Raw genomic sequence first — 14,087 nt, 5'->3', positions numbered from 1 at the left:
AGTGTTGAGCAGTGTTTCAACCAACATGTCAGCCGAGAAACGGACTGGATTTAAGAAAATGTAACATTCCTTTAAAGTCACCAAACTGTTGTCCACATGTAATTAAAATGTAAATTATTAAAATATATCATCAATAGATAAAAGCCTCACAGACCTTGTAAGAAACCACTTTTTTCTTAAGTGGATCAGAAAACACATGCAATTCCTCTGAACAAATCCTCTGTAAAAATAAAATAAATTTAGAATCATTAGCCACTTTTTTTTTTTAGACCAAACACCTTTATTTCACTGCAAACAAACATAAAATATTCATACCTCTCCTTTCAATGTGGGGAACAAATCTCTGTACACTGGAGCTGCCTGGTTCTGGACCGGCGGCTTTGGTGCTGATACTTCCAAGTACTGATACGCTACAAACCACGAGTTCTTGCAGAATTTGCATGCCATCGTCATCGCTAAGGTAGATCTGTACACATAGAGAGTAATAACAGGCACAAAATTAACATTTGATATGAATGCAAAATGTAACTTTACTGTGTCTAAAGTTATATTCACACCATCAGGGCACCACAGATCAAGACGGTTCAGAGGGAAGAACTCCAATGGAAAAATAAGGGATCCCTGAAAACGATGATGAATTGAAAATAAATCATGCAAACAATCCCTTCACAAAACATAACATGAAAAGACCTGCAAGACATTTACCAAAGAAAAATGCCGACCTAGCTTTACCGACCTGCAGCAGAAATGCATTTTGCTTCTCTATGGATTCAGTCAAGTGCAGAGGAAACCAGTATAAGAAACCTAAGAAAATAACGATCTATTTAAAAACATATCACTGTTTCTCTAATCTATTCCGCAGTGGCCATTGCTCTCCATGTTTTATTGGGATGAAACTGAATATTCTCTGTTTAAATACAGTTAATCTTATCACATGTCAAAAAGGTAGATTGAACAGTTCTTTTCAACAAAATTCTTAATTTAGCCATGTTTGGGTTTAAATCTGAAACTATTGACAGCTTCTGGTTGGATGAGCACAGATGTGCCTTATTTGAATAAATTAATGTGGATGTGTCAAAACTTCACAATAACTTCAAAGGTAAGTTAATAAATCGTTTGTATTCACCATAATGCCTCATATGTCTGACGTAGCTAACAGGGACAAGCTTATAAAGGTGCTATGTAAACGATAAGTGGTTTGATTACCTGTGCAGTGTGCAATCTACATATCTATGCTTTATAGATAGATATAGATATATATCTATATAAACATATAGAGATATGTCTATATTGTGCCCCAGAAGCTGAAGTTAGCTTCTGAATGTAGCATCTAATTCGGAAAATAGCTAAAGGGCGATTACACTTAATTTTTCACTATCTTGAGCTTTTTTAATGTGTTGTACTTTAAAAACTATAACACCTAGACATTTCAAACCTAACTAGATTATTCTGTACTGACAGCAGAATAAATAAAACATTTGTGAAACCTTCTAATTGATTTGTGAAATTTGTAAAATGTCAATAATAGATTCCAGAACACATTAGATCTGAATATTAAATTGGTATTATTTGTTATTTTAACTTTCTGTTTTTCTCTCTTTTTAATCTTCATTATAGTTGGAGTTGGACAGGAGTTCTGTTGAATGGCTTCCTGGAGGGATGAATAGGCCGAGCTAATGTTGCCATCAACTTTTCTCCTGCTATTAACTTTTTTTTTTTTTTACTTTTCTTTATATAGAAAGTATTTCTATCAGTTGCTTTTTCCATTTTGTTTACAGTATTTGCTCTATTTTTTTATTTGTACCTTAATCCTTATCTGGTCAGTTGAGGTGAAAATCTGAATCCTCTTGGTTCTGACAAATGTCAGAACCACATGGACTGAGCTGGTTACGTCAGATCAATCTGAATCTTTATTTCTCATTAAACAACTTCTTGTAATTTTAAGACATTGTTATAAAATTGCATCTTTATTCTGCTGCAACAATGACTGCATACTTGCAGTCCTGACCATAATGCTCCCTTATACAACTCACAGAACAGATGATTGAAATAAAGGCACTTTTTGAAAGTATTTTCTGTGATTTTATTATAGAAATTGAGGGCAGGAGGAATCGATTAAAATCAAATCTGGTATGAAAAAAATCTTGTAAATCATATCATCCAGCCTTACTCAGTATATTAAATTATATGACTAACTACATATTACTTAATATTCACATTTCTTTGCTGGTATTACCTAAATGTGTTGCATTTTACCATCTCACTTGAATTCCTGATCTACATGTAAATACTTGATAAAATGTAAACACAGAGAAAAGGGAAAAAAGGTTTGTGAAATGTAGAGTACTACAAATGAGATTCAATTTTATTGGAGGTACAAACAGGATAGCAAAATGAACAGTGAATATATAATATACTTCCTAGCAGCTAATCAGACATCAGACCTGTTCGCCTTTACTGGTGATGAAAACTCGTCACTCTGGAGGAGAGGAAGAGGAGAGAGGAAGAGCGGCTCAGCCCCGTCCAGGATGACTGCAGTGTCAAAGTCTGCAGGAAGATTTTTGCATATCTGGTGCTCCGGTTTCCAGATCATAGTTTAACCAAGTAAATAAAAAGTTAGTCCACGTTGTGATGATCCGTGGACTGATGGATGCCGTCAGCTGGTCCAGGTGCTTGGATCCAATGGAAAGGTAATCAGCACAGCGATCATGGCTCAGAAACACGAGGTGTTACGATGCAAACCTGAAAAATTAAAAACACACAAAAAAACAATAAGCTTCCATATTTAGCTGCCCAACATGATCAAAACTAATAAATCCTCAGCTCTTTTTGAGAGTTTGCTTGAACATAAATTGAATCTCAGGAAATTAAATGTTTAAGTGAAATAGTTCTGGTATCACAAAGAAACTACAAAAAATGTTTCAGAGGTGTAACAACATTGAAGTCACTGAGTAAGAGTGAACTGAAATACTACTTAGAAATGCATGTTAAAATCTGAATACCCTTGAAAGTGTGCAGCTGAAATTAATTTAAACTACTGGCAGGCAAAGCACAGTGTTCACCTAATATCTGCACCAACAGTAAGACAAAAAATGATGCATAGAGACATTAGTTTATAAAATCGAGGCAAACCTAAATATATTATTTTAAAAACAAAAAGCAGCGGGAGGATATAACTTCATAACCTCATTTTCTAAGCAGAATCTCAGAGGAAAAAAGGAGAAATTACGTAACAGATTAAAGCAGCAAAGTGGAAAAATTCACTCTAATATATTCGGGATTCTGGAAATACGTGATTTGTACCATTTGTTCTTTGGGTTTTTCATGTGGATCGGTGCCACTTAAACGGCTGTAAAGTGAAGGTTTTGGACCTTAATCTGACTACCTGTGTGGTGTGGTGTGGTTTGCTGCTGTCGGCTGTTATTAAATTACCTGCTCGGTATTGTTGAGAAAATAAATTTAAAATAAGCTAGTTTTAAAACTTAACATGTCTTGATTCAAATGGCCTAAATTGTGGTTTTAAATCAGTAACTTATTCTGGCCTATTGACCTTTATTTTACCTGTAGTTACAGCAGATGGTTTGCTAGGATCGTTTGAACTGCCTTTTGTCTGTGTGGAAAACAATACAGAAGTTCCAGCTTTTCACACTCATCTGTGAAAGGCTGTAAACACGGCAGGGGTTTTAGGCTTCAGAGGGTCAGAGATAGCTTCTGGTTGGATGAGCAAAGATACGCCTTATTTGAATAAATTAAATACAAGAGGATAAAACTTTCTACAGAGTAACAAATCAGATTTTGTTACTAGATTTTGTCTTTGCTTTTTGTTTGTCGTTTCCATCTTTTGTCTTTTTCTCTCTCAGGTAAATTCATGTGTTGTTTGTGCTCTGAGGTTTATGTGATGTGTTTGTCTGGTGATAGTATGCATCTGTCTTGAATGGATGCTGATTATTGTGACGCTGTTATCTCTGCGTGATCTCAGTCTTTGCACACAGCATCTTTCTGAACCCGGGCATAAGAGAGGATTTAACGAGTCAAAAGGTTTTTAAAGTTCAAGAATTTTTCCTCTCTTAATAGTATCGGAGGGGCTAGTCGCTCCGACTGCATGTTAAATGTATTTTATATATGTCATATAAACAAAAGCTAAGGAGCTGCCTAAGAATAATTTCATACTCCATATAACACAAACGCCTCAACACACGTATTGACTGACCTTGTGCCGAATCGCTGCCTCTGTTCTCAGCCTGTTCCCGTTGCAGTGGATTTCCTGGCATTATTTTCCTCCAACACATTATTCCAGTGAACGAAGCTCGTACAGCTTCCTTTTAACCTCCGTCTTCCCATTTCTGACGCTGGATCTTCAGTATCCTCAAGCTTTGAAATAGCAGGCAGCTACAAACCGCGTGTTAGCTGTCCTTGATTTCAGCAGGAAAATGAAAAAAACTAAGCACCGGATGGTACCGGCTAATTACTGGACACAACGGCACACCACAAAACTCGATTGTTGTACCAGCAGCTCACAGATGTTTTAAGTTTTGCGTCTTTTTCATGGTACAGATCTTGCAGCTTTGGCTGAAAACAATAGGAGTCAGCAGGACCCGGAACCAACCTATGTGGCATAAATTCAAACGGAAATACGTCACCACCTCTCGAGGCATATACCCCATTCAGCAGCATGAGCACCAGGAGGAGACTGAAACTTGAACAATCATCAGCAAAGGACCTCAGATGCTCAAATCAATAGAACAAACTTTGAAATAAAAACAATAAAATTATAACTGTCTACATCTTCTCCTTTAAANAAAGAAGTTCAGTGATCGGTTTGGATCAAACGGATCCAACTGAAACGATTAAGCAAATTTCTCTGCAGATGCAACCAGGAGGGATTTTTTGAGGCTGAGTTCAGACCGCAGCAGGTGAAGTGATGTAATTTAAATGGAGTCGTTTAATTTAATTTATTATAAGTTATTGGGGCCACAGTCGGTAGTTTTCTTCACTACGGAGAAAAACTTAGATCTGTTTCTGGATTCACGGTTCAACTAGGTGAAAATTAACTAAATCGCATAAAAGTGCGTCTAAATAGCCGAAGTTAGTGTGATTTTAATTTGACGGGTAAAAATAGAACATTTTTGTTAATCCTGTCGGTCAAAATGAAGAACAAAGCGTCGCCTTGTCCCGTCTCCTTCCCCTTGACTGCTTCCCAGCTGTGTCTCGTTCCCTCATTCCCCTCCCTGTGTATTTAAGTCCACCTGCTGTTTGTTCCTCCACTTCGTTATCTTGAGAAATGAAAACTATCATTTAATTTCCACAAATGAAAATTAAAAACTGAAAAACGTATCATGAATACAATGAAAAGAGAACATTTTCTTCCTCCTCGGTTTGCAGTAACTCACCACTACCTGAAGGTAGCAAAGTGACCAGCTATAGTTTAAGACTCTTAAGAAAATGGCTTATAAATAATCTGTGTCTGAAACCTTTGAATAGTTTTATAAGATAAATTAATGTGAACATTGGTAATTTTATTAGCTGCTACCATCCATTTGTCTTTGACATTTCATTAAACTACTCAAACAAAAATATCCAGACTAGAAAAGACAGACGACCTCAAACGTATCCTAACCCATGTTCTAAACTTCCTTACATTGTCCAAAATATGAGAAACTGTCCTTATGCACTGGAGACCTCGCATCCATGAAAGACGTCCAACCCACCATGAAATAATCAGTCAATAATTTCTCCAACTTTTTCTCACTAAACCTACAATAGTTTCCTGCCACCCAGTGCAGAAGTAGGACATGCAAACAGCAAATATGAGTTAAAATAACATTAATAATATAAACCACCAAATGAATCAGNAATCAATAGAACAAACTTTGAAATAAAAACAATAAAATTATAACTGTCTACATCTTCTCTTTTAAAACATTTCTGTCAGAGCGCTCCTCCTGTGTTGCCAACTTGTGACAACGGTTAGTCACTAAACTGCGGGGCCAGTCTTCAATGGAACGACGCCGTACCATGCCTACTGAAAAACAAACAAAAATAGAAAAGAAAAAAAACTTAAACAAGAGTAAAGTACATACTGCAAATACTTGTTATAAAACACAAGAAAACCATTAAATTTTAAAACTTAAAACACTGACGTGACATGAAATCACTGCAGGTTTTGGAATTTCGACTCGCAGCCAGAGATCAACGAGGCATCTGCATTAAAACATTGGAGGATTTAGAGCCACAAATATTCATTGATTATTACAGCAATACGACAATTGAAGAATTTGATTAAAATACTATAAATACAAAATGGGTACATTTACAATATGACCAATACTATCTTGGTAAGAAAGACTTGTTATATAATATTGACAATTTACCTCAAGGAAACTGACATGACTACTTAGTGATGCAAATCTCACAGAAAATGGCAAACATGATGAAACTTTCAAAAGCCTTGATTTGTATAATTTTGTTTCAGGTTGATTCAATCATTAAGGATCAAAAGAACATATTTTGTTGTAATATCTTTTATTTATGTTGTAAGCACCTAATTCAGTACCAAATCCAGGACCAAAAATATGTTTAGTAAGTTTACTGCTCTCAACCATGAATTTGGGTTTTCAGAAGCTAATTACCAAAACCACCAAATACATAAAAATAACATGCATTAGTTTATTATTTAAATTAGTAATGTTATTTAAATTTTTAATTAAGAAATTAAACAATAAATATCTTCTATTTACTTAAAATAAAACTTCCCTATCAAGCAGAAAAAAACTTATATTGATTAATTATCCCAACTGGAAACAAAATAATTGCATAAATTCAAGCCTGTCATGATCCGTGTTTCTGTTCAGTTCCTTCCTGGAGTCTCTGCGTTTCCCCGTTGATTGTTCCCAGGTGTGTCTCGTTCCCTTGATTACTCCGTGTGTATTTAAGTCCACCTGTTGTCTTTGTCTCTTGTTTGTCTATTGTCAAGCGTATGTCTGTCTGTCCGTCGTCCCAGTGGTACTGGTTAAGTCCCGCGTCGGCTCCAGTTCTTCAGTCTTTGTTTTCAGTGCTACCAGCGATTAGCTGTGTGTTTGTCTGTCTGCCTGTTTTCCTGGACTGTTTATGAGCAATTTCATCATTAAATCACCTTCGTCTTCATCTTACCTGGGTCTCAGCGTCCAATCCTCACCACCAAGAAACCACACATCAAGACGAAGGCTTTGAAAACGTTCATCTCACTCATTGTATAAGAGGTTATGGATACTAATGTCGAACGCCTCAATGCCAAGTAAATTACCAAGATCATATGAGAAATCTCTTTACTAACACAATATGCATAATATTTTAAAGATAAAGTACATTTTCCAGATGCCTCATCTTCACTGGCTAATCACGTGATTAGAATAAATCTGTAAAACATTTTGCGCTGTTTTAAACCAAACAAATATACTCCATCTGAAATTTGTTCTTCGTCATGTGCCTCCAACCCAGCAAAACGAAAACTGACACCAACTCCCTTCGTGCTCATCCTCCTCCCACTTGACGAAGAATAAATAATCCCTTATTCTCAAGTTCAACACTAAAAAAACTGCTAGGTGGACAGTAGCTCTTTGCACCTCAGCTTCAAGCGACTCGATTGTTTCCGATCCAATAAAAATATCATTTTACAAGAACCGACGTTGTTCTTGTAAAAATGTGCAGTTTAAGTATCTAAACATTTTATCTTACTTTCAATTATGTGTGTTTATTGTCATTAGTGTCAGACTAACGGGGGAGATTACGGTTTGGGCTTTTAGCTCCCGAAGCCTGACGAAGCTCAACAAGAAGGCTCATCATCGCTTTATAGACAATGATCCAACAAAAACTGAATCTTTGTTCCGTTTTTGTTGGATCATTTACATGAAAACGTTTTAATCTTTGTTTACACAGTAACGGTTCACATCGAAAACGTGTAATGCTCTGCCGTGTATTTTGCCAGCTGGGCGGTGAAGAGACGCCGAGGGAACCGTATCTGATGGGGAAACAATAACACCAGCATTGTCGGTAGTTTCTTCTGTGGATTGTAGGAAGCAGCTTTGTTTTGTGTCATACTATGATTGAGCTGGGGATTCTCTGGAAGAAAAGATCAATTTTCTCTGTTTACACCACAACGGACATCGGTACGTTTCAGAAACATCGCCCTCTGGAACCCGTTTTCAATCTGAGCCGTTGTCAGAAAACATTCAGTGGTTTCGTGTAAACGTACAGTACAAATGCAACAAAACTTACATTGTCATCCGAATTCATTGTCGTGTAAACGGGCCTAGCGGTAGCGCAGCTCTGGTGTCAGATCAGGTTCAAAGTTGCTGCTTTTAGAAAAATATGACCGTGTTGCTTCATGTCTCCGTGTTATTTCGTTTTATTACCTTTGCATGTTTCTTGTGAAGAGCTCTGGTAGGACGGTGTTTACAGCAGTATGTACAGACAGATCAGTTGCTTGGCTGTCTGGCTCTGGTCTGCTCTCTAGTTCCCATAAACTCATAAATTCATTCGCTCTTTCAGGCTGGAAACAGAAATGATTAGATGGAAATAACTCAGGGAGGCTCCTTTATTTACCATCCGTATAGTTTTAGGCTGAAGAAGCTGATCCGGAGTGACGAAGTGTGGCGTTAGCTTTAACTGGTAGCAACGAATATTTACAAGCCACCATCTTAATTAATCCAGGGTCACTTGGAAATTAATGAAAACTTAAAAGCCCATTATATTAGAAGGCAACAATGTTCATAGTATTGCTTTTTTGGTGTCTGAAACACGACTTAGTCTTTTCTAGCTGGTAACTCAAAGGGGAAACAAATGAGCCGCATTGGCTCATGCAGATGGAAGGAGATGCCTTGGAGGACGTCTGGTTCAGCAGCGCATCCCAAACCGTTGGCAGAAACTACGCGTTTAATTTCAGTCTCTTTTACATACAGAACAGAGAAAACTAAAGTATGCAATATTGTGTTAATCCACTTAGTCTAAACAGGGGAACCAGCAGTTTATCTTGAGGAAATAAGTAATTAGACCGTAGTCTGCTGCACAACAAATTAAACTTAACATCCTGCAGTTTTAACAAATGAAGCTGAAGACGTTTCCCTCCCGCACCCAGAAAGAGAGCGGCGCTCAGAAGCGCGGCAGACGTAACATAACGCCAAAATAAAATAAAACCCTCGTATAAGCACACATCAGGAACACACTGGGTAAAGAAAGAAGTTCAGTGATCGGTTTGGATCAAACGGATCCAACTGAAACGATTAAGCAAATTTCTCTGCAGATGCAACCAGGAGGGATTTTTTGAGGCTGAGTTCAGACCGCAGCAGGTGAAGTGATGTAATTTAAATGGAGTCGTTTAATTTAATTTATTATAAGTTATTGGGGCCACAGTCGGTAGTTTTCTTCACTACGGAGAAAAACTTAGATCTGTTTCTGGATTCACGGTTCAACTAGGTGAAAATTAACTAAATCGCATAAAAGTGCGTCTAAATAGCCGAAGTTAGTGTGATTTTAATTTGACGGGTAAAAATAGAACATTTTTGTTAATCCTGTCGGTCAAAATGAAGAACAAAGCGTCGCCTTGTCCTGTCTCCTTCCCCTCGACTGCTTCCCAGCTGTGTCTCGTTCCCTCATTCCCCTCCCTGTGTATTTAAGTCCACCTGCTGTTTGTTCCTCCACTTCGTTATCTTGAGAAATGAAAACTATCATTTAATTTCCACAAATGAAAATTAAAAACTGAAAAACGTATCATGAATACAATGAAAAGAGAACATTTTCTTCCTCCTCGGTTTGCAGTAACTCACCACTACCTGAAGGTAGCAAAGTGACCAGCTATAGTTTAAGACTCTTAAGAAAATGGCTTATAAATAATCTGTGTCTGAAACCTTTGAATAGTTTTATAAGATAAATTAATGTGAACATTGGTAATTTTATTAGCTGCTACCATCCATTTGTCTTTGACATTTCATTAAACTACTCAAACAAAAATATCCAGACTAGAAAAGACAGACGACCTCAAACGTATCCTAACCCATGTTCTAAACTTCCTTACATTGTCCAAAATATGAGAAACTGTCCTTATGCACTGGAGACCTCGCATCCATGAAAGACGTCCAACCCACCATGAAATAATCAGTCAATAATTTCTCCAACTTTTTCTCACTAAACCTACAATAGTTTCCTGCCACCCAGTGCAGAAGTAGGACATGCAAACAGCAAATATGAGTTAAAATAACATTAATAATATAAACCACCAAATGAATCAGTTTTGCTTTCCAACTCGGCTCTGAAAAAAAACAAGATGTAAAACACAATGTATGCAAAACTCACTAATGTGTAAATATCCCAGTGTGTTCCTCCCTCACACTGAAATACCTGAATTCATCTACTTTCCAACCTGGAGATAATTTAAAAACAAAACTATTGACAAGGAATTCAAAATTAACACTTTTATTTTAAAACTTATTAAATAAAAACAATTTCACAAACTGTACAGACAAAAATAAATTAAATATCTACATCCGTCATTGCCTCTTCCTGCATCAGAACCTCAGTGTCTTCTAACAAACAGGATTCTTCCGTTTGTGTGAAGACATCATGTTTTTCTAAAAGATTTTAACATAATCAGTACCAAGATGCATCTAATATGTACTGAACATACAACAAAACTTCTTGATTTAATTACCATTAAATCAACTGTAAATTTTCATTCACAAAGGAAAATTCATCTGAATGATTCTCAGAAATCTTATTGAAATACCTGCCATCAGCAAACAATGCAGCACACCCCTGCAACACCTCCAGTTTTATTAACCATGACCAATTCAATTGATGCAAATCCTCGACTTTCTTGGGCTTTTAGCCTTTTCAGCCGTACAAATCCGTTGTACCACTGAGAGGGTCGCCTGGTTCACGGCGAAGAGCTGGAGGGAGGATCTGGTCTTGAGGGCCGGATGGCTCACCACCACAGACCTGATGGTGTTGTAGTCCCTCAAGACCAGGGACCACTGGCTGATCAACACCCCTCCACCCTCCTGCTGCCCGGCAGCTCCTTGAACACCGCCTCCACCAGGCGGCAGGAGGCGGGACCGCTCCCCCTTCCCACCACGCAGCTGAAACAATGAAGAAAGTTCAGGCGCTCACCGTTTCATGCTCTCCACCCCCGGCTGGGCCAGGTGCGGAGGTCTTGCTTTTCTTGAACCTCCCCTTCATCAGGGAGTCCTTGTAGCGGGATGGGTACGCTACGGACCCCTTATCCACCTCAAGGAGGTTCTGCCACAGACCCACGATCTCCTCGGCCTCGGCGTTGCTCACGTAGCCCTTCCTGCAGAGCTCCACCAGCCTCTGACAGATGGACCACATGCTGGTAACCGGGGGTCCCGTCGGGCCCGACGACGACCTGAAAACCAGACGGCGCTCAGCTAATCGGCTCCCAGCAGGAGGAAGCAGCACATCATAACTCTGGCATGAATAAAATCTGCTGCTGACCTCCTGGTCACCAACAGCCGCCTGGGGGGAGTGAGGAGCAGCTGGAGAGGGGCCTGGGGCTGCGAACCGTCAGGCTGCTCGCCAAACCCCTCATCCAGAAGGTCCCGGTGCTCGTCGTCCTCCTCTGGCTCGTTCTCTTCTAGGACGACCTCCTCACTCCCGTCCGGGTCATCCGAGTCCATCTTTAGGATGGACCCAAAGATGGAGGTGACCCGGCCTGGAGCTGCTCCATCCGGCTGAAGGTCTTTCTGGCGTAGGTGGACAGTAGCCACCCGCTGGTTGGTACAGGCTGCATGGCGGGTGAGGAGGTGGAGCCAAGCACCTCTGAGACTTGGAACTTGTTGATGGTTTCCAAGTACAGNTAAATAAAAACAATTTCACAAACTGTACAGACAAAAATAAATTAAATATCTACATCTGTCATTGCCTCTTCCTGCATCAGACCCTCAATGTCTTCTAACAAACAGGATTCTTCCGTTTCTGTGAAGACATCTGAAAGATTTTAACAAACAGTACTGAGATGCATCTAATATGTAGTGAACATACAACAAAACTGCTCGATTTAATTACTATTAAATCAACTGTAAATTTTCATTCACAAAGGAAAATTCATCTGAATGATTCTCAGAAATTAATCTTTGTCATGGAGTGCGGTTGTTGGTGGTGAGGAGAGACGCTGAGACTCAGGTTATAGTGATGATGAAGATATTTAATGATGAAGATGCTCAAACAGTCCAAATACAGGCAGCAACTGATCAACAGGACTTGGAGACGAGAGCTAACGCAAACCAGGACTAAGCAGTACAACTTTCGCAAACGACACAGTAGACAAACGACAACGACCCGACGAGGAACACAGACAACAGGTGGGTTTAAATACACACGGGGTAATTAAGGGAATGAGACACACCTGGGAGACAATCAACGGGGGGACAGGACAGAGACTCACAGGAAAACAGGACTGAACACAAAGAACTCAAAAATAAACACACAGAAACACGGATCGTGACAATCTTATTGAAATACCTGCCATCAGCAAATAATGCAGCACAACCCTGCAACACCTCCAGTTTTTATCAACCACGGCCAATTCAGTTGTTGCAAATCCTTGACTTTCTTGGGCTTTTGGCCTTTTCAGCCGTACAAATCCGTTGTACCACTGAGAGGGTCGCCTGGTTCACTGTGAAGAGCTGGAGGAGGTTCTGGTGGATCTCTCACCACCGCAGACCTGATGGTGTTGTAGTCCCTCAAGACCAGGGTCCACTGGCTGATCAACACCGATCAACACCGCCTCCACCAGGAGGCGGGACCGCTCCCTGTTCGTCCTCCAGAAGGTTCCGGTGCTCGTCGTCCTCCTCTGCCTCGTCCTCTTCCAGGACGACCTCCTCACTCCCGTCCGGGTCGTCGGGGAACATCTGCAGCTCGCGGCCCGTCTGAGCATACAGGTAGCTCATCCCAATCAGCTCCGCTGAGGATCAGCAGGGACACGTTTCATGAGGAAAATCTGGATTTTCCAGCAGAACTGCTGCTGCACATTTACCACACAGCCTTGGCAGGTGCCTCCGTCCTACCTGTGTACAGCAGCGGCTTGCTGTATGTCTGCAAGCGCTGAGTCAGCTGGTAGAGACAGTGTTGCTTCTGGCCCGCGTAGCACTTCTTCCCCGTCTTCTGCGCGCCCGCCGCCACCTGAGCCCGGTCCTCGTTCCACCTGGTCAGGCCCTCCAGCAGGAACATCTGGAAGTGGCAGCCGCTGGCTGACGTTCCTGCGTCAGAGGAGGAACAGCAGGGATTGGCAGAACGACCAGAGAGCTGCAGGGGGATTTCAATCTGACGGACGCCAACGACTCACCCGGGATGAACCTGTTCAGATACAGGTGGAACAACTCAAGTGACGTGGAGCCCCGGGCGCAGCGGTAGACGGGAGGACTACGCCCCCTTTGGTCAGCTCGCCGGTCCTGGTGTACAGCTGGACACCGGCTGGATCCTGGATGTGTAGAAAATGAGGTGATGGAGCAGCAGAACCTGGGAAGAAGCTGCCGACCGTCGGTCACATAGCACAGACTCACCTGGATGCAGGCCACGTGCTTCCGCTGCGTGGCGCAGATGTCCTCCATGTGGCCCGGTCCAGGAGGGGGATGTTCATGGTGTCGGTGGCTCCCATGAACGCCTGGATGGCCTCGTCCAGTAGGCGTTCCGTCTCCTGCGCCCCACGGGTCTCCGGCAGTGCCGAGCCATCTCTCTGCGACCGTCCACCGAGCCCCTCCTGGACCGCTGTCCCTGCCTGGCTGTCCTCAGATGGGACACGTCCTCCACGTCCCACTCGAAGATGGCAGCAGAGATGCGCCGCATGAAGTGCGGGTACAGCGGGTGGCTCTCCGCAGTGACCCCAGCCACCAGCCTGTGGATGAAGTGCCAGATGTCCAGCCGGACCTGGAGCTGTGGCCAAGAGGGGAACAGGGCCGCCACTGCGCCGCCACCGCCACCCGGCCTGCAGCAGTCCCGGTCCACATAGAGGACCTGCGGTGGGCAGCTGCAGCCGTCAGGACAACAGCCACCCGCTGGTTGGTACAGGCTGCATGGCGGGTGAGGAGGTGGAGCCAAGC

The 14,087-nt window shown here is 41.3% G+C and overlaps 1 protein-coding gene and 1 long non-coding RNA gene across 2 annotated transcripts; both read right to left on the bottom strand.

Annotated features, from left to right (window-relative positions):
- Positions 1-2,006: 2,006 nt before the first annotated feature.
- Positions 2,007-4,590, bottom strand: LOC107835401 (uncharacterized). The gene is made up of 2 exons (XR_001661219.1): positions 4,211-4,590; positions 2,007-2,742 (listed from the first exon to the last, which is right to left on the bottom strand). It is a non-coding gene; the product is annotated as an uncharacterized LOC107835401 (long non-coding RNA).
- Positions 4,591-10,770: 6,180 nt separating this feature from the next.
- LOC107835400 (uncharacterized) lies at positions 10,771-14,009 on the bottom strand. The gene is made up of 7 exons (XM_016667768.1): positions 13,551-14,009; positions 13,334-13,468; positions 13,056-13,247; positions 12,782-12,952; positions 11,485-11,773; positions 11,140-11,395; positions 10,771-11,108 (listed from the first exon to the last, which is right to left on the bottom strand). Exons 3-7 carry the CDS (start codon positions 13,216-13,218, stop codon positions 10,821-10,823), a joined length of 1,167 nt encoding a protein of 388 aa, XP_016523254.1. The 5' UTR covers positions 13,219-13,247; positions 13,334-13,468; positions 13,551-14,009; the 3' UTR covers positions 10,771-10,820.
- Between the last annotated feature and the right edge of the window lie 78 nt (positions 14,010-14,087).

The sequence above is a fragment of the Poecilia formosa genome, unplaced genomic scaffold (genome assembly GCF_000485575.1).
Source record: "Poecilia formosa unplaced genomic scaffold, Poecilia_formosa-5.1.2 Scaffold2321, whole genome shotgun sequence".
NCBI classification, from domain to species: domain Eukaryota; kingdom Metazoa; phylum Chordata; class Actinopteri; order Cyprinodontiformes; family Poeciliidae; genus Poecilia; species Poecilia formosa.
This window is presented reverse-complemented; position numbering and strand designations above follow the sequence as displayed.

What these genes read in the sequence shown, in the direction of transcription:
- LOC107835400 (XM_016667768.1), bottom strand. Translation starts at nt 13,218, where the DNA reads ATGTTCCTGCTGGAGGGCCTGACCAGGTGGAACGAGGACCGGGCTCAG. An exon ending in CAAGCCGCTGCTGTACACAG is followed by an intron (nt 12,953 to 13,055) that starts GTAGGACGGAGG and finishes GCTGATCCTCAG; the next exon opens with CGGAGCTGATTGGGATGAGC. An exon ending in CGGCTGTTGGTGACCAGGAG is followed by an intron (nt 11,396 to 11,484) that starts GTCAGCAGCAGA and finishes TCTGGTTTTCAG; the next exon opens with GTCGTCGTCGGGCCCGACGG.